Below are 26,632 nucleotides of genomic sequence, written 5' to 3'. Positions count from 1 at the left end.
ACCCATGCCAGCATAGACAACAGACGTTAAACGATGATGAAGATATAAAAAACATTCACACTCGCCCACTTTTATTCTGAAAGAAACAGACAGTTTCATTAACCATTTAATTAATATTTTTTATTTATCAAACAATGAGAACAAAAAGGTGACAATAATTTTTCAGTCCTCTTGTACTTAGTCACTCAAAGGAACTCTGTGGTTTTCTTGTCTGCCATAGAAGCAAAGTCTACAGACTTGGAGAAATCTTTAAATGACACCACCAAAATCAAAATGTTCGTTAACAGGTGATTATAGTGACCATGATGATTTAATAGGGTCGATTCCATTGTCTTCAAGTGACAGACAGAACATCACACAACTCAGAATGGTTAAATTTCCTGCAAATGAAAATTGAAGAATGTTTTCAGCATTTCAAAGATTATTTCATAATATCACACATGAAAGAATTATATTTCAAAATTTCATACATGTCCAGTCATGTGGAAACAAGTAGGGGCTGGCGAGAGGAAGGACATCTGCCCATAAAAAAATCTACTTCAATAAACTTCTAACTCATGCAAGGAAGGAAAAGTGGACGTAAAACAGTGATGATGATGATGATGATGATACTTAGAAGCAATATATTCTAAAAAAAAAAATACTATAAAAATTTCAAAAAAAAAAAACTTTTTTATTTGTTTCAGTAACTGCACTTGGCCATTCTGGGGCAACACCTTGAAGGGTTTTAGTCAAACAAATCAATCGCAATACTTATTTTTTAAAAATCTGGTACTTATTCTATCTGTCTCTTTTGCTGAACCGCTAAGTCACGGTGACATAAATACACCGACAGAAGTGTTAAGCAGTGGGGTGATAAATGCATACACACACACACAAACATACATATGGCAGGTTCCTTTCTGTTTCTATCTACTAAACTCACTCACAAAGCTTTGGTTAGCCCAGGGCTATAAAAGAAGACACTTGTTCGTGGTGCCACACAGTGGAACTGAACTTGAAACCATGTGGTTGCAAAACAAACTCCTTAACTGCACAGCCATTATAAAATTCTGTACATGTGGTAAGAAGCTCGCTTCCCAAGCACATGGTTCTTGTGAGTGGATTTGGTAGAGGGAAACTGCTGAAAGAAGCCCATCATGTATGCGCGTGTGTGTGTATATATATATATATATATATATATATATATACACACACAAATATTAAATGGTACTTATTTTATTGACTCCAAAACCATGAAAGGCAAAGTTACCCTTGGCAGAATTTGAACTCAGAATTTAAAGACAGACGAAATGCCGCTAAGCATTTCACCCAGCATGCTAACGATTCTTATTTGTTTTATTTTTTTTTATTGCCCACAAGGGGCTAAACACAGAAGGGACAAACAAGGACAGGCAAAGGGATTAAGTCGATTACATCGACCCCAGTGCGTAACTGGTACTTAATTTATCGACCCCGAAAGGATGAAAGGCAAAGTCAACCTCGGCGGAATTTGAACTCAGAACGTAACGGCAAACGAAATACCGCTAAGCATTTCGGCCGGCACGCTAACGATTCTACCAGCTCACCACCCTTGATAATGATGATGATGGTCATTATCACCATCATCCTCTTCTTCTTCTTCTTCCTCTCCTCCTCCTTTATGCCTGTTTTCCACACTTGCATGCGATGGGCAGTTCTTCTCCACTACAGCATCTTGCAACTTATTGTGGATTCTTTGTCAATGTTTTTGTGAGGGTCAGCCTCCTAATATTAGTTCCCTCACCTTAATCATCTTCCTATGTCTTCCTCTTCCACAAATTCTTCCCATTTGGATCACCTGACACCTTTTTTTTATTACCCAGTCATCATCATCATCTCTATACATTACATACCTGAACCAGCACAGAACCACAATAAGTTGTATCATCATCACTTTAATGTCCACTTTTCAGTGCTTGCATGGGTCAGAGTTCATTGAGGCAGATTTTGTATGGACGGATGCTGTTCCTGTCACCAACCCTCATCTGTTTCCAGCCAAAGTAATATTTCCCCATGACCAGACAGGTTTTCACAAAATAACAGAAATGAATGACATTCATTTATGACATTACACCACATCAAGTCAAGGACGGACACATACACACCCACAAATGACAAGCTTCTTTCAGTTTCCATCTACCAAATCCACTCACAAGGCCTTGGTCAGACCAGGGCTATAATAGAAGATACTTGCCCAAGGTGTCATGCAATAGGGATGAACCCAGTACCCTATGATCAAGAAGCTAACTTCTTAACCACACAGCCATGCCTGTTCCCATGATAAAAATGGGTAATATATTATCAAGTATTGGCTATTCGTTATCATCCATCATTTCATAACAACAAGATGAAGAGAACAGTGTTAGTGTTTAACTTACTTGGCCACTTCAGCTCCACAGTTATCGATTATCACAGTTCTAGCTTCCTTGGTGATGATCAGGGCATACAGTAGGTTCAGGTAGGCACTGCTATAATCCACATGAACACTGATCTCTAGAGAAAAGAAAGTAAAACAAAATGGGTTTTTGAAGACAACAACAATATTACTAAAGATGAGAAGGATAGGAAGAAAATGAAGTCAAGAGGAAGCAGAGGAGGAAAAAATTACATTGAAAGAGAAACAAAGAAATAAAGGAGTGCTGCATTTTGTTGAAAGGAGGGACTCTTAATAATGAGAAAGTAAGGTCAAGTAGGAGTGTGCAAAACTTTCTAAGCAACACAGCAAATTTATAAAAGTGAGTGGAGGAGCGCTTCCCAGCAATAATATATCCTTGCTTTTTATAATAGCATATGCTTTCAATAGTCCTTCGTTTGGGTTAGCTCAGTTTTGTATAATTTCTTTTAATTCCAGTGCAGTTTCTTACCATCATCATCATTTAAGGTCTGTTTTCCATGCTGGGGACTGGCAAACCAGGAGGCTGCACCAGGCTCCAATCTGATCTGGCAATGTTTCTACAGCTGGATGCCCTTCCTAACGCCAACCACTCTGAGATTGTAGTGGGTGCTTTTTACATGCCACCAGCATGGGGGCTAGTCAGGCAGCACTGGTATTGGACACGTTTGGATAGTGGTTTTTACATGCTTATATATATATATATATATATATATAGGTTTGCAGTTGTTTACTCAATATGAGGAAATTGAACACCTACTGTGTATACCTTTATCTACCTCTGAAGAGATTCGACTTTCATATAATTTTTGATTTAATTAATTAATTTTCTGAGAGCCTGAATTGAAACTGCTGTAAGGGATGTTTGTCAATTCTTTAATTAATAAATAATAATTTATTAATTACCTTTCTATACTCTCATCTTATTATTATATATATATATACATATATATTTACAAACATGTGTATGTTGTCGTCGTCGTCGTTTAACGTCCGCTTTCCATGCTAGCATGGGTTGGACGATTTGACTGAGGACTGGTGAAACCAGATGGCTACACCAGGCTCCAATCTGATTTGGCAGAGTTTCTACAGCTGGATGCCCTTCCTAATGCCAACCACTCAGAGAGTGTAGTGGGTGCTTTTACGTGTCACCCGCACGAAGGCCAGTCAGGCGGTACTGGCAACGGCCACGCTCAAAATGGTGCATTTCATGTGCCACCCGCACAAAAAAAAAAAAAAAATACATATACAAAAACATACACACACATATATAGTGTAATAAACTCTCAAGAGAGTTGAACAGCAGAAGGTCTTCGGAGAAGAAACCCCATCAGGCAAGCATTTCAGTCCTTAACATCTTACACTCTAAAGGGGCTGGATGCTTTGAGGTCGTGACTCCTGGGCACCCTTCAGCAGACACTTTTAACCTCTTGGATATCAGAGATTTGTACATTTAAACAGCCTGGAGATTTCGTCCAGTCATAACTCGTTTCTGTTGACTCAGCTTTCAAACTTACACTCAAATAAAAAGTAACGTTGGTTATCATGGAAGTGGTGAAATATCAATACTACCACAATGACTCACTCAGAGTAACTCGTGGGGCTACCAGCTCAGAGGAGCATGGTTAGACCACTTGAAGAAAGAACTGTGTTAGGACTGAATGTTTTAATATGTATTAGAAAACTTTGAGAAACATTGCTTTTAATAAAATATCCAGATGAAACAAAACACTTTTTGTAGGACTCATTATTTTCATACACACACACACACACACACATTGCATCAAATGAAATGAATGAAGGATACTTACTCTGGACATCAACAAGTAGTTTTAACAATCGAGGGATCCAGCCAGTTTGTAATAACACTGTAGTGGTCAGCTGTGGGTGATTCTGGATACATTTGGTCAGCACTGGAAGAGATGGATAGAAATTTTATCTGAAGCAACAGAGCAAAGGAGTCGAATCAAGACATACAGAAGAATTAGTTATTTTACCACCACCATCATCGTTTAACGTCCATCTTCCAATGCTGGCATGGGTTGGACAGGTTGACAGGAGCTGACCAGGCAGGAGCCTGCACCAGACTTCTGTGTCCATTTTGGCATGGCTTTTTTTGGGGGGGAGCTGGATGCCCTTCCAAATACTAACCACTTTACAGTGAGGACTGGATGCTTTTTCATGGTACCAACATTGGCAGGGTCACCAAGTAACTAGCAAGACAAAGATCCTTTTGAGAGGAGAGGGGGGGGGGGGGGTTGGAGGAGGTGATCTGTCAGATGAAAAAAAGTTCGAGAGAGACAGAGAGGCAGAAACAGGTGTCTTGCTATAAAGGAGGAACATGGTTACCCAGTGAGAGAGAGAGAGAGAATGTGGACAGAAACAGATGTGCTATTGTAAAGGAGATACATGGCCATCCAGTCTGAGGGTAGACAAAACAAACAGCAGCAAGGACTCAGAAAACACAGAACAATTCTCAAAAGGAAGTCATGATTACCTTTCATAGTTGACAGCCAATAACCTGACACAGAATCCCAATGAACCTGGTATTCTTCGTTGATGACCAGCACTTTTTCTTTCCGGTTCCGCTGAGAGTCTAAAAGGTGGGCCCTACTTAGGAACGTTATTGTTGACTTTAATAACGTCTTCTGTTTCACTTCTTCCACTTCTACAAAACAAAAGAAACATTTTTCCAAGAAGAAAATATCTATCATTGGAATACTCAGCCATTTATATGTTAATTCAATGAGTGGGTCATTCGGTTGATCAAACAAATGAATATTTCATCATTTAACATTCATTGTCCATGCTGGCATGGGTTGGACGGTTTTGACTAGAACTGGCAAGCTGCACCAGACTCCAATCTGATTCGGCAGGGTTTCTACGGCTGGATGCCCTTCTTAATGCCAACCACTTTAAAGAGTGCGCTGGGTGCTTTTACATGGCACCCCACAAGCACGTCTATGTGACACTGCACTGGTGCTTTTACATGGTACCACACAGGTGCCTTTATGTGACGTCACACAGGCACTTTTACATGACACTACACGGGTGCTTTTGTGTGGCACTGCATGGGCGCTTTTACGGCGCACCATCACAAGTGCTTTTCACCACCAGAGGGATCAGTCTTAACACTTCTGCTGCAGAGTACGGGTCTTCTTGAGTACAGCAAGGTGTGAGGTATCTCGGTCCTGTGCCATCTCACCTGATAAGTTTAGCATCCTTCGTCAAAAAATTCTGACCAAGACCAATTTCTTTATTTTTATTTTGTTACACATGGACTTGGACAATAGTTAAAATGACTGGAGCATTTAGAGCATTTAGATAAGTAGATGGCTTACCTCTTGTTATATGATGTGAATTGAATAGTGTTAGGCCAAGAAGGGACATCACAGCAACTACATTGAGACATTCACTTTTGAAAACTGAAACATGAAGGAATAACAATTAAAATAGATAAACACAAACACACTTTTTTTTTTTTTTTTCGTGCGGGTGGCACATGAAATGCACCATTTTGAGCATGGCCGTTGCCAGTACCGCCTGACTGGCCTTCGTGCGGGTGACACGTAAAAGCACCCACTACACTCTCTGAGTGGTTGGCGTTAGGAAGGGCATCCAGCTGTAGAAACCCTGCCAAATCAGATTGGAGCCTGGTGTAGCCATCTGGTTTCACCAGTCCTCAGTCAAATCGTCCAAAACGATGATGATGATGATGATGATCTTAAGATTACAATGATGTGATTGTATATTTTAGAATGGCATTGTAGGGTAGGTGTGAGAGATCAAATCAGGCCAGTTTGAACATAAAAGAAGTGGAATATATGGGGCTGGATATAACCAGTTTAAATGCTAATAGGTTAAAACCCATGGGAAGCTTAACTTTGCATATAAGACTTGAGGTGATTTTGCGTGAAATTTTTAAGGGTAAAAAAGGGCACCTTACATACCATCAAAGATGGTGATTAATATTTCATTTTCTCTCAAAACTATAACAAGAATGACAAGAAATTTGCTGAATACTTACCAATTTGGTGAAGAACTTCTGAGATTCTGTTGAATAAACTAACATATATAGAGTCTGAGTCAATAAAACATGTATCTGTCTCGGTGAGTTGAAGCAAAAGGTCACAGAGGGTCTCCACACACAGCTGGAAATAACAACAATAATATTGGGATATTTAGAAGTCTTAACTGTTAGGAACATCTGGATCTATTTATTCTTCATCTTCGTCTTCCTCGTCATACTTTTCCATACTTACATGTGCTGTATGGAATTTGCTTAAGTGGATTTTCTATGACTGGATACCCTTCCTGCCATCAACCCTCACACATTTCCAAGTACAGTAATATTTCTCAATGGTTAGACATGCTTACATGGTAAAATTGAAAATGAAGGACATGGCTCCCAGTGTCATATAATGGCACATAAAAGGCATCCATTGCACTCTTGGAGTGGTTGGCATTAGGAAGGGCATCCAGCTGTAGAAAAACTGCTAAATCAGATTTGAACCTGATGTAGCTCCCCAGCTTACCAGTTCCAGTCAAACCATCTAACCCATGCCAGCATGGAAAGCAGACATTTGTCTACAGCTATTATGCAAAATCTAAGCAAGGAGACAGTAACACACACGCTTGTGCATGTACATGCACACATATATGCAATGGGCTTCTTTCAGTTTCTGTCTACCAAATCTACTCACAAGGTTTTGGTTGAAGAAGACACTTGGTCAATGTACGACAACGTGGGGCTGAACGCAACACCTGTGATACAAGCATTTCAAATTTGGAAGAACATCTACCAAAGATGATCCCAAATCTGGATGATCCTCCATAACAAGGGCCAATGATCCCACTGCGAAAGCAGATGCTGTGAGCCATGGAAAGTTTTGCCTGACAGTCATGACATTTGCAAAGAAGTAGGAAGCTGTAAAAGTTCATAACACAGGAAATTTTAAAGAAAAACTGAACATGCATCATGGGACCACAGAGTTTGTGTCCTGTCTCCTGAGAGATTATTTATATTCTTTAATTTATTTCAATCATTGGACAACAGCCATGCTGGAGTACCACCTTGGAGGGTTTTAGTCAAATAGATTAAGCCAAGGTCAATCTTGCCATTCACCTCTGAGGTCATTTTAGTGAAGGAAATTAGCCCCAGAGGTTAATCTTGTCTTTCAGACCTCTGAGGTCGACGAAATAAAGTACTAGCCAAATATTGGTGTTGATGTTAAGGACTTGCTCCCTCCCCTCAAAACTTCTGGCCTTGTGCAAAATTAAAAGCTACAATCACGAATACAAGTGGCCTAAATGGGGTCCCTTCAAAGGACCTCTGGAGTAATATTATTCAGCAGGGTGAGTCTCTCTAGGTTGAGCTGCTACTTTTCCACATTGAAAGGTCACAGCTCCGGTACTATTGACATGTGATTAGAATGTCACAGGTAAGAATTACATGATGAATTCTTCAAGCTGAGCCAACTGACCGGAGACCGAAGAGTAGACCAAGAATGAGATGATTGGATAATATCTATGGTCTAAGTCGGTCAAGTTTGGGAATCCAACCACAAAGTATAATGATAGTTGCTTCTGATGGGACCCCATGGAGGAGGTGTCTTAGGACTCGCTCATGACCCTCCCAGGAACAGTGAGTGGAAAAGAGGGAGGGATATTATTATTCAAAAATAACATTGACAAAAAGAACTTACCAGGATGTTAGCGTCTGTCTCAGGAAACTGACTGAGAGCATGTAACAAATATTGACCGACTGGGACGTAGGCCTCATGTTGTAGTAGCTGTTCCCTGCCCTTGGTGTCGGAGGCAAGCTGACAGAACCCTTCAAACAAAGGGGACAAAACACCTGAACAGCTGACCACAGGGTTCTCGACCTCAGCCGTACAAAGGAGGTTTTTACTGAAAATAGAACGGAATAAGATGTTTCCTGATGACCTTTCACCTTCTCAGATTTTTACTTCTTTACATTTTTATGTTTCATCTTTTACTTGCTTCAGTCATTGGACTGCGACCATGCTGGAGTACTACCTTGAAGAGCTTAGTCAAACAAATCAACCCCAGCACCTCTATATATGTCATAAATTGTGGTACTTATTCTATCAATATCTTTTTCTTGAACTGCTAAGTTAGAGACATAAACAAACCAACAGTGACAGTAGGAGGACAAACACAAACGCATACACATGATAGGCTTCAACACAGTTTCCATCAACCAAATTCACTCACAAGGTATTGGTCATCCCAGGGCTGTAGTAGAAGACACTTGGCCAAGCTACCATTCAGGGGGACTGAACTCGAAACCACATGCTTGCAAAGAGAGTTTCTTAACCACACAGCAACCGATTTCTTAAAGAGATAATGATGATTCTTAGAGGCTGGTCAGTTCTCATTGAGCAGATCTATGATTACAGACTTTCCAACTATAACCATCCCTCCAGCCCTTTTTATCAGACATTCTATATTTACTACTGCATTATCTAATGTATCCAGCCAATCTTTTTCTTAAAGGGGCATTTGATTGCAATTTCTAGCAAACTAATTCTCTCATTGCCTCATTTTGTTGTTATTCATCCCTAGGTCAATCCTATCCATGCACACCTATCACTACAGATGTTCCAAATTTGACCACCCAGTCTTTTTAGAAGTATATCTAGATCTACATTTTTCTAATGTATCATCTGTCTCTGTATATATATATATTTTAGAAACTCTGCCAAATCAGATTGGAGCCTGGTGTAGCCATCTGGATCACCAGTCTTCAGTCAAATCGTCCAACCCATGCTAGCATGGAAAGCGGACGTTAAACGATGATGATGATATATATATATATTGAACCATGTGGTTGGTAAGCAAGCTACTTACCACACAGCCACTCCTGTGCCTATATGTATATATTTATTAATATTTAGTAGAAGCAAAGAGTGACTCATGGTCTGAGAGTTTCATGTGTTGACACTTATCACTACACAACACACACGCTTTTTTTTCGGTTAACATCAACCAAAACCACTCAGAGTCTACACAGGACTAAAGATGATGTTTGCACAAGGTGCCATGCAGTGGAACTGAACTCAAAACCAAGCAGCTGAGAAACAAACGTTTTAACCACACAGCTATAACTGCATCTCAAATGCTTTTCATCATCATCATCATCATCATCGTCGTTTAACGTCCGCTTTCCATGCTAGCATGGGTTGGACGATTTGACTGAGGACTGGTGAAACCGGATGGCAACACCAGTTCCCTTATTTAAAACAGTAGGATATGATTCAAGGGAGATTAGGCTGCTGTTTCCAGTAGGTCAAATTACAACAAAGAAACTCTATTGTTGGTTCAACAAAATGATATACAAATATTAGTGATATTCGATGAGGGCACCAAGGAAACAGCAGACAAAGATGCAATCATTCATGATGACAATGGTAAGAAATGAGAGCAACGATAAAATAGATTTTTACCTAAATGTCAGTAACATTGGCACCAGATCATGGATTTCATCACAGAGAGCTTCACTATCTTCTTTCATCCACACACCAACCAATCGGATGCAAGCTTGCAGCAGAGGGTCAGTAGCCTGCAATGTCAAATATATATATATATATATATACATATATACAAAGTCTGATCAAAAAGTATAGGAATTGGTACAATAACAAGAAAATTACAACACATATCAATTCAGCATTTACTCTCCTTTGAAGTAATCCCATTCTGCACCCATATTCTTTATCCAGCCATTGATGGAAGCATTCCTGGAATTCACCTATTTGGGACAGCAACCAGCTGCATCATTGCATTCTCTGGTATTTCTTCTGTCTTGAAATCTTATTCCTTTCAAGTGGGATTTGAATTTTGAATCTTAAAACGATGAGAATGATGATGACATGTAGTTTAGCCTTAATAAGCAGCATACACTGTTTGCTATATAAATCAAGCTCAATCTCAGTTTTCTGAACAATGGAAATTTGAACGTCCACAACAGAAGACAGAGAAATATAATCCAAGGGAGATAATGGTTTTCGTACATCATGCTGTGTCACAAACAGTAAATTTATTATAAATAACTACGTGAGAAAATTTCGAAGACAGCTGAGTTGACAGGATTCTAATTTATTTATTCCCAATCTTTGACTAAGGACTGGTGAAACCGGATGGCTGCACCAGGCTCCAATCTGATCTGGCAGAGTTTATACAGCTGGATGCCCTTCCTAACGCCAACCACTATGAAAGTGTAGTAGGTGCTTTTACATGCCACCAGCATGAGGGCCAGTGAGGCGGTACTGGCAACGGCCACACTCAAATGGTGTACTTTACGTGTCACCTACACAGGAGCCAGTCCAGCGGCACTGGCAACGACCTCGCTTGAATGTTTTTTCACGTGCCACCAGCACAAGTGCCAGTAAGGCGACACTGGTAACGATCACGCTCAAATGGTGCTTTTTACGTGCCACCGGCACAGAAGCCAGGCACCTGCTCTGGCAATGATCATGCTCAGATGGTGCTGTTAGCGCTCCACTGGCACAGGTGCCTGTCATCGAATTTGGTTTGATTTCGATTTCACTTATATATATATATATATATGTATATATATATATATATATGTATATGATATGTATATGTGTGTGTGTGTGTGTGTGTGTGTGTGTGTGTGTGTGTGTGTGTGTATGTATATGATCATTTATATACACACCTGGAATGACTGTAAAGATTTAGTTATCTCTTGCAGGAAAAGGATCACACACTTCAGTGTCTCTGTGAGGATGGAATAGAGTTGAATTATTTGGCTTGGGTCAAATGGTGGTCCTTCTTCACCGCTCACCAAAAATTTGATTGTGTTCTCAATAAGGCTGAAATAAGCTGACAACTGGTTTGATTTCTCACGAACCTAGAATAGTAATTAAGAAACATCATTAAACATACTTCAAAATATCATCATCATCAGTTTAACATCTTTTCCATGCTTGCATAGGTTGAGTTTATTGAGGCAGATTTTCTATGGCAGGATGCCTTTCCTGTCACCAACCTTACTTGTTTCCAAGCAGAGTAATATTTCTGCATGGCTAAACATGATTTTTCATGGAAGTTTGGAAACGAAGGACACTGCTTGCATGATGGTGACACTTGCTTACAACTATCATGCAACGAGTTGACCAACATACTGGTCAACTCATGCCAGCATGGAAACAGTAGATGCAAAGATGACGCTGAAGATGGTAATGGTGGTGATGGAGATGGTGGTGGTGGTGGTGGTGGTGGTGGTAGTGGTGGTGAAGATGGTGGTGGTGATGATGATAGTGGTGGTGGTGACGATAATTATAATCATGACAGGACACTCACTTCTTTCCAGATTTCATTTTTTCTTTTCCCTAATAGTAATAGTGGAGGCGCGATGGCCCAGTGGTTAGGGCAGCGGACTCACGGTCATAGGATCTCGGTTTCGATTCCCAGACCGGGCGTTGTGAGTGTTTATTGAGCGAAAACACCTAAAAGCTCCACAAGGCTCCGGCAGGGGATGGTGGTGAACCCTGCTGTACTCCTTCACCACAACTTTCTCTCACTCTTACTTCCTGTTTCTGTTGTGCCTGTAATTCAAGGGGTCAGCCTTGTCACACTGTGTCACGCTGAATCTCCCCGAGAACTACGTTAAGGGTACACGTGTCTGTGGAGTGCTCAGCCACTTGCACATTAATTTCACGAGCAGGCTGTTCCATTGATTGGATCAACTGGAACCCTTGACGTCGTAAGCGACGGAGTGCCAACAAATAGTAATAACAGTACTTTTGATTCTGGTGGCCCTGCCTGAAATGTCACAACCCATTTCTTCTCATGACACATAAATGTTATCTCTCTAGCACCCACATCCAACCCAAATATTCTTCCTGTTTTAAGTTCAAACAGGCCAGACCCAATCTCTCATGTCTTCTCTGCCAAAATTATTTTAAAAATAAACAATCATATCACCAAAATCTTGGAGCTACAAATAATGCAGGATTAATTCAAAACAATTTAAAGTAGAAAAGCACTCAGAGAGCGCAGACCTCCGCCAAGCAGCTCATTCCCACCCAAATACACGCATGCTGAAAATCGCCCAATTTCCCAAACCAACGCCAGCAAAAACATAACCTCCTTGGCGGAGTTAAAAAAAAAAAAAAACACAGCCATATGATTTTTTAAAAAAAACCTTTAAAAACGGGAATCATCTGAAGCAGTTATAATACATCAATGACAACAGTAAGCTAGTTTCACCATACAACTAAAAAGAAACAACAATTACCTAAAACTTGACTGATACACACACAACGCAAATAAAATTACTAATAGAGAAACGAAAATAAACTTTGGAAACAGCAACACCACCATAGGTTATGTGGAAACGATGAACGTGTTTTCAAGGGAGATAATCAAAGAACATAACAATAATTTATGTAAAGTAAATATAACAAATGAAAAATCCTTCAAGAATCCATAAAAATTCCCGGATCACTACCATATTTCATCATCTGTTCTTTGTATTGTTACCAACTTTTCCTGCAAGTTTCATCAAATAGCGTTCACAACTTTTTGAGTTATTTTGCAGAAAGACGGACAAACCAACGCCGATGAAAACATAACCTCCTTCCTCGGCGGAGGTAATAAATAATCATTACATTTGACAAAATCATTTGAATACTATAGGGTTATTATATCAAGCTCTAACATCCGCTTTGGCATGGTTTGTGGCTGGGTCCCCTTTCTAATGTCAATCACTTTGCAGAGTGTACTGGCTGCTTTTTACGTGGCACCGGCACTACTGAAGATATCAAGTAACTTGCCAAACAAGAACTCCTTGACTGAAACAGGTGTAGTATTGAGGGAGGTGGCTTTATGCTAGGCAACGAGGAGCTAAAGTAGGTTAGAGGGATAGGAATAGGTGTCTTGTTGCAGAGAGATATACAGTTACCCCAGATGGAAAAGAAAGAAAGTGATGGTGAGGATGTGTCAGAGGATACCCAGAGTTACAAGAAAGTGAATGAAGTAGCACAATGGTAAAGTAGCAGGACCCATGAATAGTAAACCTATTGGGTTATTTCTGAAAACTTGATCCATAAAACCTGAAAGCTTGGCCTGTATTGAGTCTGTATCAAAAGATGGTCGCTCCTCTGCTAATCATTGAAAAGTGAAGGAAATTGGAATATGGTTACTTAATGCATTTTATATACTTTATGCACAATTTTATTGACACAACCATTTCATCCCATTTCTCTTCACAACATTCAGCACTGGCTCTTATTTCCCATCTTCTCCATTCTACTCTATTCTCTCCATCCCCTTTTATTATCAGCTCCCTTGTCCTCATCACATTTTCTATCATCTTCCTCAGTTTTCACTCTTACTTTCCTTCCATTTCCCTCACTCCTCTCACCCTGTCACTCTCATCCTTCACTGGCCCCTGTGTCCCATCATTCTATATCGAAAAGAAACAGTCAAAATGTTAATTATATTTACCTGTCCCAAAGGAGAAAATGGAATGATCATTCCAACTTCCACTGAATTCAGGTTTATGGCTAAAAGAAATGGTTTTGCATCAGGGAGATTTGGAGGCAGCAAAAATTCTGGTCCTAAACTCTCAACAATCACAGAGATTAGCATTAATACCGATTCCCTTTGCTTCTGTTCTGAAAATATAGGGAAATAATTTAGTAACACTTACCAAAAAATATTTTTTAAAAACTGAGATACAAGTATATGATACTCGGGATGTACGGCTGTTATTTCTCGGATATCAAGCAACCACGGAGAGTCATATTTTCCAATCAATGATTAGAGTATGGCTTCAAGTTCAGTCCCACAAATTGGAACATTGGGTAAATGTTTTCTACTATAGCCCCAGGACAACAAAGCCTTTGTGTGAATTGGGTAGATGGAAACTAAAAGAAACCTTTATTTATATACTCTTTTATTTGTTTTAGCCATTTGACTGTGGCCATGCTGGAGCACCGCCTTTAGTCGAGCAAATTAATCCCAGGACTTATTCTTTGTAAGCCTAGTACTTATTCTATCGGTCTCTTTTACCGAATCGCTAAGTTACGGGGGATGTAAACACACCAGCATTGGTTGTCAAGCGATGTTGGGGGGACAAACAGACACACAAACACATACATATACATATATATACATACACGACGGGCTTCTTGCAGTTTCCATCTACCAAATCCACTCACAAGGCTTTGGTCAGCCCAAGATAATAGTAGAAGATGCTTGCCCAAGGTATCCCACAGTGGGACTGAACCTGGAACCATGTGGTTGGGAAGTAAGCTTCTTCCCACACAGCCACACCTGTGCCTGTTTATCTGATCTACAGTATATATATATATATTTACACACACATATATGTGTGTGTGTGTGTGATGGACTTCTTTTCGTGTTTGTCGACCAGATCCACTCGCAAGGTTTTGGTCGGCCCAGAGCTATAGTAGCAAGACCCTTACCCAAATTGCAGTGCAATCAAACTGAACCGAAAACCACATATTTGGGAAAAAACAAGCTTCTTAACCACACATCCAGAAGCTAATAAATGATTGGACCACTGAGTAAATTTTGGTGTAAGGAAATGTATCTGATCATAGAACATTATCAGAAGACACGTCTGATTCAAGCTAGCATAGGCAAAAATGGATGTAAAAACTATGACAGAAATGATAGAGAGATACAAATCCTAGTACAACATCAACTTTCCAAACATTGATGGTTTGGAACCTCTTAATAATCTGCACCAATTTACAAACAGGAACTTCAAACTCCCATGGCCACCAGACTAATTGACTGAACAGCTCTGTTTAACAGTACCTTGTACAATACAGCATCAATAAACTTGTATCATTTATATTAGTGGTTCCTAAAGTGGGCGGTATTGCCCTCCTGGGGGCAGTGGAAAGTTCCAAGGGGATGTTGAAAACAAATGGGGTGATAATAAGGTAGTGATTTATGTAAAAACTGGGGTGATAAGGGAATAGTGATTTATGTAAAAACAACAAAATAATGGGTTCATTAGGTTAGGTTTTATTTGTGAAATACAGTTGCTTTGAATTGGCTGCAGAAAGAGATCTAAGTTTGTGATGGTTAATTGGGGTGGGGTCACTAGGAAAGTGGCCTGGGTGTCAAGGCAGGTGGCAGCCCGAAAAATTTTGGTAACCACTGATTTATATTAACGTACCTGTATTTCATTTGATTATTTATGTAAATTTAATATTTGTTTAATTTAGTGTGTGTTGACCAAAATGACCACCACTTGTTTGGAAAGTCTTGGAAACAAATCTTCTGTAAAATCAATGTTGTGGTTGTATAATAAGGAACGTCACATTTATGGTAAAAAATACTTTTAGCGTTAAAAGATTAAAAGTAGAGAAAATGGTTTACAAACCTAGACGTGACTTAATCAAATCCATAAATCCTTGGGGAATATTTTTCTGCCAACTGAAGTTACCTGCTGGAATTTGGTCCTAAACAACAATAACAATATATTCTTTTTTTGGAATGGTGAATCTCAAAGCAGATAAAGTTATAAACAACAGCATGTAATTATTAGAAGAATTAGGTTAAAAAACTCGTTTGGATAAAAAAGTTGTAGGCAGCCTATAGGATTTGAACCCACCTCCCACTGTAGACATGACAGATGTTCTACCATTAGACCAAAGCAATTTTTCAATTTTTTCTATTCTAGAAATTTTATTCTTACCAATGAAAATTGTATGTTGATGTCATAAGAAATTAATAAACTTCAAGAGAACATGAAATAGATCTTTTTTGGGGGACGGTGGATCTTGAAGCAAATAAAGCTATAAATGATAGCGTGTAAATATTGAGTTAAAAATCAGTTTTAGAGAGAAACAAAAATCAAAGGCTGCCAATGGGACTAGAACCTACATCTCCTTGTCTTGACATTGTGTGATAGCTATAAACAAGCAGCAGCGCCATACAAATAGTGTCCCTTGTTTCCCGTCATCCATGAAAACATGTCTGGTCATGAGGAAATACTGCCTGTCTTAGAAACAGGTGAGGATTGGTGACAGGAAGGGCATCCTGCTTCGTCTCAACAGATTCCATCCAACTCAGACATTAAATGATAAAAAAAAAGTGATGATGCCATCCTTGAATATGGGACACAACATGGTTGAATGATTAAGAAGTTTGCTTTGTAATCATAAGATCCCCAGTTCAATCTCCCTGTGTAGTAATGGTTTTAGAAATATTGAGAAGGAAAACCACAATCCGTAATACAAACCTTTGAGACACTGGTGAATACACTGGCAAGAATATCACAAAACTGGAATTTGTCAACTTCCTGCAAAAAAAAAAAAAAAATAATAATAATAATAATTTCATTTCATTGTTGTTCTAAAAATACACCACATCAAAGTTCTGAAGCTATGAGATATAATGCATAATTAATCCAAAACAATCTGAATAAAAAAAGTATTACATTTGACAGATTAATTTGATCACTCAAAGCTTAAGGCAGAGAAGAAATGGTGAATATCAGATATTCTCAATCACATGGCATCAGGCTAAGTCCTGCTCCATGGCACTTTGTTCAAGTGTCTTCTACTATAGTCCCAGGCTGATAAAAGTGTCGTGAGTAGATTCGGTAGATGGAAACTGAAACAAGACCATTATACCATTTAACAAACACTTCTCCGTGCTTATATGAACCAGACGGAGTTTATTGAGGCAGATTTTTCTTTTATGGCTGGATGCCCTTGCTGTCACCTGCCCTCATCTGTTTCTAAGCAAAATAATATTTCACCATAGCCAAGCTTATTCTTCGTGGAAGACTGGAAATAACATCACTTGTATGATGGTGATGCTCGTTTACAACCATCACATGATATCAAGACAAAGGTACACGCACACATACTTACATATATTTGCATTGACTTACTTTTGAGCGGGAGAAATTCTCTCCTAAATAACCCAGTAACTCTTGGAGACCTTTCATATTCTTTGTCCAAACTTCAGCACCATTTGTTGAGATAATCTGCTGGATTATAACCAAAGCTCGGTGGTTACCTGTACAAGGAAAGCAATAAAAAATGTTTTGAAATAAATTTTTAAGAACAAACCTATTAGAGCTATTAACCATAATCACTGATTCTTTTATTCTTTTATTTGTTTCAGCTATTTGACTGTGGTCATGCTGGGGCACTGCCTTGAGGGGTTTTAATTTTTAAGCCTAGTACTTATTCTTTTGGTCTCTTTTGGCAAATGCCAATGGGGGGGGGGGGGACAAACACACATACACAAACACACACATATATATGATGGGCTTCTTTCAGTTTCCATCTACCAAATCCACTCATAAGGCTTTGCTCAGCTCGAGGTTATAGTAGAGGACACTTCCTCAAGATGCCATGTAATGGGATTAAACTCAAAACCACGTTGTTGAGAAGCAAGCTTCTTCCCACACAGCTACAGCTAAGCCAATAAAATGTTGCCAGCAGGCAGCTACGGAAGTTGAACCTGTAGCCCTCACATACCAGCTGAGTACTCTACAATTAAGCTAAACAGCCCGCTCACATGTATGTGTATGCATCTATGTGTATGCCTCTCTATTTGTATGTATGTGCTGTTATGTGTATGTGTGTCTGTCTTTGTGTACATGTTTGTGTCTGTATGTCATATATCATCATCATCATTTAACATCCATGTTCCATGCATGGGTGGGACGGTACCATAAGAGCCAGCCAGGCCAAAGCCTGCACCAGACTTCTGTGATTGTTATGGCAGGATTTTTACAGCTAGATGTCCTTCCTAACATCAAGAGAGCAGACTTAGTGCTTTTATGTGGCACAAGCACAGGCAAGGTCAGTTTTGGCAAGGTCTTTACAGCTGGATGCCCTTCCAAACACCAACCACTCCAAGAGTGTGGACTGGATGCTTTTAAGTGGCACCTGTCCTGACAGGGTTACCAAGTACATGCAAGACAAAAACTTTTAAGAGGGGAGGAGGTGATGATGAAAAAGTTAAATGACTGAAACAAGAAAAGGATAAAATGATAAAAGATACACACAGATATACAGGTATATACACACACAAATATAGAAGCACATACGGAGAGAACACATATACACATACAGACATAGACTCATACCACAGAGAGATAGAGACAAATACACATACACTCAGAGACACATACACAGATATAGAGGCACACACAGATAAACACATACACAGGTACAAAGGCACATAAACAGAAACACATATCCACAGATCTATGAGGTGGTATCAAAGAGTTCCCGGACTAGTTATCTTTATTAAAAAAATAACTTATTTTAGCTAAGTTTTAACATCAACTCCTTCAAAATAGTCACCTTGAGCAACAATACACTGGTCCCAGCATTTCTGCCACTTTTAGAATCCAGGAAGACATCTTTTGTAAGTGAGTCGAGGACGTTCTGTAATTTGCACTTGATCTCAACAACAGTGTTAAGATGGTGAGCTTTGAGCTGCATTTTCATCTTGGGGAAGAGTTGGAAGTCTGCAGGTGTTAAATCTGGTGAATGGGTCAAGTGCAGAAGTGGTACTATGTTGGTTTTGGCAAGAAACTTATGAGTGAAGAGAGCCCGGTAACAGGGTGCATTGTCGTTGTGAAGAATCCAGACATTAGGATTGCCCGCACAGACCCATACAACAGACCAACAACATCAGTAACATCACTGATTGTCCTCTGACGATTCTCAAACACAAGCTGGTGAATTTTCTCCACATTTCCAGGGACGATGCTCATGGCAGATCTTCTAGACCATTCATCATTTTCCAGAGATGTTCTTCTGCCTTTGAAGCCTCCAAGCCACTCAAAACATTGCATGCAACCTATTGCCTTGTTGCTGTAAGTTTGCCGAAGCATGCTCAATGTCTCTGTAGCAGACTTCCCAAGTCTAACACAAAATTTCACGTTGGCTCTTTGTTCCAACTTCCTACCTATAACAAAATCACAGACTGCAGCATACATGTGATCACAAAAACACAAATTTCACATCTTGTGAAGTTAACACAGCAATGTCTCACATCACACTGCCTCACATGGATCGCTGCTAGCTCCCACTGCACACACAACCATGTGCTGCCATCTGTTGGCACGCTGCAGAACTAGTCTGGGAACTTTTTGATACCACCTTGTATATAAAAGTTGAAACTCTCACTACTGTACCGTATGTTGCATGTATGTAGCAGGTGCACAACTGAGACACAGATCTGGAGTCGATTAAAACCGTCCTTCCTTTGTCTGTCATACAAACAGCTGTTAAACAGTCGTAGCAACTGTCAATCATGGATTTGAACTCTCCTTCTGTCAGTTCGTTGTCATCCTGTGTTTGTTCGATACTGTGTGAAAGAAATTTATAACACAAAACTTTTCTACCATTACAATTACAATGGAATATATACAGAAATAGATATATAACACTATGGCCTTCATTGACATGGAGAAAGTATTTGACAGGATAGCATGTATAGAAATCTGGTGTATGTATGTGTGTGTATACACATACACACACACTCATATAAATATACCATAGATGGTGATAAACAGATGTGTGGTTCATGGTGGTGGGAAAGACATGGTGGTAGTGGTGGTAAACAGAAATATAGTAAGTTACTAGTGGTGGTGGTGGTAATGGTGGTGACAAAGTAGGGTTGTTGGAGGGAGGACTGCTTATCATCATCATAATTTAACATCGGTTTTCTATGCTTGCTGACATGGGCTGGACAATTTGACAAGAGCTGGCAAACCAGAGGGGTGCACCAAACCCTGAAGTCTGCTTTGGCATGGTTTCTATGGCTAGATGCTCTTCCTAATGCCAACAGAGTCTATAGGGTGTTTTTTCTTTAAGTGGCACCAGCATCAGTGAGGCCACCAAGTAACTTGCAAGACAAGGCCCTCCTCGACTGAGGTGGGGGTTGTAGTACTGAGGGACAGAAAGCAGAGTCTTGCATTAGAGGGGAAACTTGATTGCCTGAGGTAGAAAGAGAGAGATGTAAATGTGAAAGGGAAGTGGGGGGGGGTTCTCAGTAAGTGTACTGGGTACTGGAGAAGTTGAGTGAGCCAGTGGGGAGGATGAATGGGTGTGTGAGTAAAATAAAATATATCACTTACTTGAGACAAGAGACGAGGACATCTAAAATGAGTGGGACAGAGGTCAACATCCGAGGATCTTCCTTCTGGAATTAAAAGACAGAAATAGGGCAACAAAAGACATTCACGTAATTCCTGTATTAGTTCTTATCTTACATAGATAGATACAAGGGTTCAGAATTGTAAGAGTTCGGCTTCACCTTTCAGGGGTTGCAATTCCCCACAAACTTCTGACCTTTGTGCCTATGTCAGAAATTATTATTATTATTATTAAGTGGTGAACTGGGAGAATCAGTAGCATGTCGGACAAAACACTACTAAGCATTTTTTAGTTCAAATCCCGCCAAGGCTAAATTTACCTTTTGCCCTATCAAGGTCAATGAAATATGTACCAGTTAAGCACTGGGGGTTGATGCACTCGACTATCCACCCTCGCACAAAATATCGAGCCTTGTGCCTATAGTAGAAAGGATTAAAGGCAACAAGTTAGCATGCCAAGCATTTTCTCCATCTTTACATTCTGAGTTCAAATTCTGCTTAGGTCAACTTTGTCTTTCATCTTTTCAGGGTTGATAAAATAAGTTCCAGTTGAGCACAGGGGTTGATGCAATTAAACTTACTCCTTTCCCTGGAACTGCTGGCCTTGTGCCAAAATTTGAAACCATTATTATTATTATCATTATTATTATTATTACCATTATCATCTACAAATTTAGCATTGAGAATCTTTAAGATATAAAAGGGGTTTTCACTGAATGGTGAATAAAATTTACAATTATAGTCATGAAGTTTGCACTTTAAAATAAGAGCTATACCATTCTTCATGTCCTAAATATTAGGACAAAATATCAACAATACATAGATATACATACAGTACAACTTAGGGGGAAGAGGACAAAAAACCCCCCACATAATATAGTAACACTAACAGAGACTTACCACTTCTTGTAATCCAGAGAAACTGGAGAGAATGGTGAGAGACAAAGACTTATAGATGTAGTTATTGCATCCTTCAGGTACTTTAGCTGAAAATATAAACATCAGAGATGAGAGTAAACCTAGAATGAAATTATAAAATAATCATTGTTTTAACATCCACTTTTTCATGCTTGTATGGATCAGACAGAGTTTATTGAGACAGATTTTCTTTGGCTAGATGCCTTTCCTGTTGCCAACCCTCGACTGTTTCGAAACAAAGCAATGTTTTCCCATGGCCAGACATGTTCACATTTTAGCACAAGGCCTGCAGAATATTGGAAATGAACGAAACAGCTTGTATGACAGTGACAATCATTTTACAACTATCATGCAATGTCAGGACAAGGAGATACAAACAGACACTCACTCATCAAACACACACAGAGGCAAGCTTCTTTCGGTTTCCGTCTATCAGATTCACACACAAAGTTTTGATTGACCTAGGGCTATAGTAGAAAGCACTTGTCCAAAGTGTTATGACACAGTGAGACTGAACCCAGAACCATGTGTTTGGGAAGCAAACTTCTTACCACACAGCCAAATAGAGATCTATGTAACCCATGGAGTTGTAGGAATCTAATGAAACCTTCATATAAAGTATCTAGGGCAGTATCTTGGTGAAGTCTTCTGGCTTGCTAGCTCCTGTCAAACCGTCCAACCCATGCCAGAATGGAAAACAGATGCTAAACAACAGTGATGTGTCACACTATGAAAATCGAGATAACCACTGGCCCTACATCAGGCTTAACAGACATTTACACATGCATCATCATGGTTTTAACTACTATTTTTCTATGTTTGCATGGGTTAGACAAATGTTGGGGAGAGTTTTCTATCGCCAGTTGCCCTTTTTGTTCCCATCCACCACTTATTACCAAGTGAGGTAATAATTTCCTAATCTATCAAAGAACAAAGAGCCCAGTTATGCTTATATGAAGAACTGGAAACAAACGTGTTCAAAGCAAACCTTTTCTTTACAAAGTTTTCACATGTCAAGAAACCTAAACATGCTTCCATAGTGAGCTGCAAGCAAATAATACCATTTACAAGTGAGTGAAATGGATGTGCAGACAAGTGGTAAATATAAGTTCATGCAAACATGTATATCATCATCATCATTTAATGTCCAATTTTTTCTATGCTTGCACAGATTGCAGAGAATTTATTGAAGCAGATTTTCTATGGCTGGATGCCCTTCCTGTCACTAACCCTCAAATGTTTCCGAGCAAAGTAATGCTTCTCCATCGCCAGACAGAAGACAGGAAATACCTACCTACACACACACATATACAATAGGCTTCTTTTAGTTTCCATCTACCAGGTCCACTCACAAGGCTTTAGTCAGCCTGGAGCTTTAGTAGAAGACACTTGCTCAAGGTGCCTTGCAATGAGACTGAACACAAACTCACTTGGATGGGAAGAGAACTTCTTAACTACAAGCCATTTAATAATTAACAATTAACAGAGATGTTTGTGTGTTGTCTTACCTGTACGCAGCAGCCGAACAAGAAACTTGAATCCAATTGCATCAAAGAGTATTTTTTGCGCCTGCAAATTACATTTGTCAGCCTTGATCAGTTTGGTTACCTAAAATATAAAACAAAAGAATATAGAACTGAGAAGATATAATCCAAAGAGAACTCTTTGGTCTGACAGGCAACAAGGCAGCTTCTCTAGCACCGCTGCCACATTAAATGCATCCAGTACACCCTGTAATTGTTTGGTGTTAGAAAGGGAATCCAGCTGAAGAAATCTTGCCAAAATGTACAGGAAGACATGGTCCTTTAACCATACCAAGAAAAACAGGAACTTCAAATAAAGACTGGTTCAGATCATGACACAACCAGCTGTGCCACATACCATCATAACCCAAACACCTCCACCCATGTTCACCACTCCCTCTATTTCTCATCCCCCTCTACCTACCACTCTCACTTCACATCTTCACTAACCTACCTGCACACAATGTATCCGTCAAATCCCTTCCCCCACAACACAGCCTCCTAACACCCCCGCCTCTACTCGTGTCCACTCACTTCAGTCCCTCCCCTTTTGCACTGGTTTTATATATAAAGGCGCAGGCATGGCTGTATGGTAAGAAGCTTGCTTCCCAACCATGTGGTTCCAGGTTCAGTCCTACTGCATGGTACCTTGGGCAAGTGTCTTTCATTATAGCCTCAGAATGAGCCTTGTGAGTGGATTTGATAGATGGAAACTGAAAGAAGCTCATTGTATATATCTATATAGGTGTGTGTGTGTGTGTGTGTGTGTGTGCGCGCGCGCGTGCCAGGTTTGTCCCCCACTGCTGCTCGATAACTGGTGTTGGTTTGTTTATATTCCTGTAACTTAGTGGTTTAAAAAAGAGACGGGATAAGTACCAAGCTTAGCAAAAAATTAAGTACTGGGATCAATTCATTTGACTAAGATTTCTTCAAAGCAGTGCTCCAGCATAGCCACAGTCTAATGACTGAAACATTTGTCTCCCCTTACACACACTTCCTGTTTTGACACCACACTTCCTGCTTAACACAAACTTTTAACCCTTTTTTTAAACCTAACACAACTCTCAGCTCTCATGCATCCTTATTTTTCCAACCATTATATACATGAACTACCATTGAACTGCAAAAGCTCAAAGACAATATAATGTATTGGTATAGTTATTTTTTTATATATTATTTTTTTTTATATATTATTTTCTTCATTTTGTACTGCTTTGTAAAAACATTTTTATTCTCCTTCTTGAAAATTTGCTTCACAATGAAAGCCGGTTAGAAATCTTTATTAAAATATGCTTCCAATTTAGCATTCTGCCTTATTCTTCATTTTCCTATTATTTCTCCACGTGTGGTTAACACAACCCCACTATTTACTGACTTATATATATATATATATATATATATAAGCATATTGAAGTCTTTTACTCTTTTACTTGTTTCAGTCTTTTGACTGTGGCCATGCTGGAGCACCGCCTTTTAGTCGAGCAAATCGACCCCAGGACTTATTCTTTAGAAGCCTAGTACTTATTCTATCGATCTCTTTTGCCGAACCGCTAGGTTACGGGGACATAAACACACCAGCATCGGTTGTCAAGCGATGTTGGGGGGACAAACACACACATACAAACATACACACACACATACATATATATATACATATATACGACGGGCTTCTTTCAGTTTCCGTCTACCAAATCCACTCACAAGGCTTTGGTCGGCCCGAGGCTATAGTAGAAAACACTTGCCCAAGATGCCGCGCAGTGGGACTGAACCCGGGACCATGTGGTTGGTAAGCTAGCTACTTACCACACAGCCACTCCTACGCCTATATATATATATATATATATATATATATATATATATATATATATATATATATATATATATATATATATATATATATATATATATATATATATATATATATATATACACACACACACACATACCTATACAATTGTGCTGTCCCAACCTATATATATATATATATATATATATATATATATATATATAAGCATATTGAGATCTTGAGCGTGGGAACATGAAAACTTGAATGATTACTATGACGATGTTTTGTCCGCTAAAACATATTTTAACTGGTGAAAAAATACTGCGACACTTATTTTTTAGGTTCCTAGAATCACTAATAAAATAAATACGAAAATAGTATTGTAATAATAATGTCATCATATGAAATAATCATAGATTTACTCAAGTATTCTGTAACAAACGGCAGGAATCATCTACGAAATTTCACTCGTAAAGGTATCGCGAAGTGGCATCGAACTCGGAATTACAAAGTTGTTTGGCAAACTTAGAAACCGCAGATGATCCGAGACAACAAATTATGATACAAAATTAGTAACAAATAATCTTTTTTATATACAATCATTTAGTTTTTACTGTAAGGTTTCATTCGACTCGACTACATGTGCGCCGACACAATGTAAACAAGGGAATTTACACCAAATGAATGGATTACAATGCAACAAATACTTATACTATCTAGTATACGCGACAGACTTCACACAGGTATACTTCTAAGATTGTAAAATTTACCTGAATATTTTTATTTACTTCAATTCAATAAATTTAATCATAATTAGGAAAGATGAAAGCAGTATGACAAAAAGAAAGAAAAAAAAGAGCGAAGCTCGATATATAATGTACATAAAAGATGTCCCTACAAACCATCATTAGTGCAGCCAGCTTTTCGTTGTCGGTGCCAGCTTTTTTCAAAATACAAACACATTTCTCAAGTTGTTTTGTGAAATCTTGGTCAGAGAGACACGGGTCTTCCACTTCTTCCATTGTTAGCACCACTTTCACAACAAACAACAGGAAGAACACTTAGAGTTATCTCCCTCTATGCTCTGTCTGTACTATGGTCATTTCACATTCTCATAATAGAAACTAAATAGGCCTCAAATTGCATAGTGCAAGCGTGCACAATGCACTGAGACAATATTATTCTCAATATACAATATCTGTACATCACTTCAAAAACTCTCTACATATATATATATATATATATATATATATATATATATATATACTCTTTTCTCTTTTACTTGTTTCAGTCATTTGACTGTGGCCATGCTGGAGCACCGCCTTTTGTCGAGCAAATCGACCCCAGGACTTATTCTTTGGGTGCCTAGTACTTATTCTATCGGTCTCTTTTGCCGAACCGCTAAGTTACGGGGACGTGAACACACTAGAATCGGTTGTCAAGAGATGTTGGGGGGGGGGGGACAAACACAGGCACACAAACATATACACACACACACACACACACACACATACACATATATATATATATTTTTTTTTTTTTAATCCAGTTTCAGCTCATGAGCTGTGGCCATGCTGGGGCACTGCTTATGACACTATTTTCATCCATGTCCTTTAGCTGTTTTTTATACATTTATTTACTTTTTTTCTCTCTTTCCATCTTAAGTATGGGTTTATATATTATACTGTTTGTATTTGTGTCATGTTTTTCTTCTCTCGTCCTGTCGTTAGTCATCATATTGCATAGAGTGATGGAGGGTTGTTATTGTCCCATTCATGTTTTCTGTTTTCAGTCATGAAATGCATGAAATTTTGTTACAATATAAAGGACAT

The 26,632-nt window shown here is 39.1% G+C and overlaps 1 protein-coding gene across 1 annotated transcript; it reads right to left on the bottom strand.

Annotated features, from left to right (window-relative positions):
- Positions 1–98: 98 nt before the first annotated feature.
- On the bottom strand, positions 99–25,843 carry LOC106868460 (neurochondrin). The gene is made up of 18 exons (XM_014913733.3): positions 25,703–25,843; positions 23,000–23,099; positions 21,474–21,559; positions 20,556–20,620; positions 19,611–19,783; positions 17,343–17,470; positions 16,686–16,745; positions 15,825–15,903; positions 13,910–14,079; positions 11,115–11,309; positions 9,883–9,998; positions 8,119–8,323; positions 6,441–6,564; positions 5,755–5,838; positions 4,911–5,081; positions 4,225–4,326; positions 2,400–2,514; positions 99–380 (listed from the first exon to the last, which is right to left on the bottom strand). Exons 1-18 carry the CDS (start codon positions 25,820–25,822, stop codon positions 335–337), a joined length of 2,139 nt encoding a protein of 712 aa, XP_014769219.2. The 5' UTR covers positions 25,823–25,843; the 3' UTR covers positions 99–334.
- Between the last annotated feature and the right edge of the window lie 789 nt (positions 25,844–26,632).

The sequence above is a fragment of the Octopus bimaculoides genome, chromosome 12, assembly GCF_046866305.1.
Source record: "Octopus bimaculoides isolate indiv1 chromosome 12, ASM4686630v1, whole genome shotgun sequence".
In the NCBI taxonomy this organism is placed as follows: domain Eukaryota; kingdom Metazoa; phylum Mollusca; class Cephalopoda; order Octopoda; family Octopodidae; genus Octopus; species Octopus bimaculoides.
This window is presented reverse-complemented; position numbering and strand designations above follow the sequence as displayed.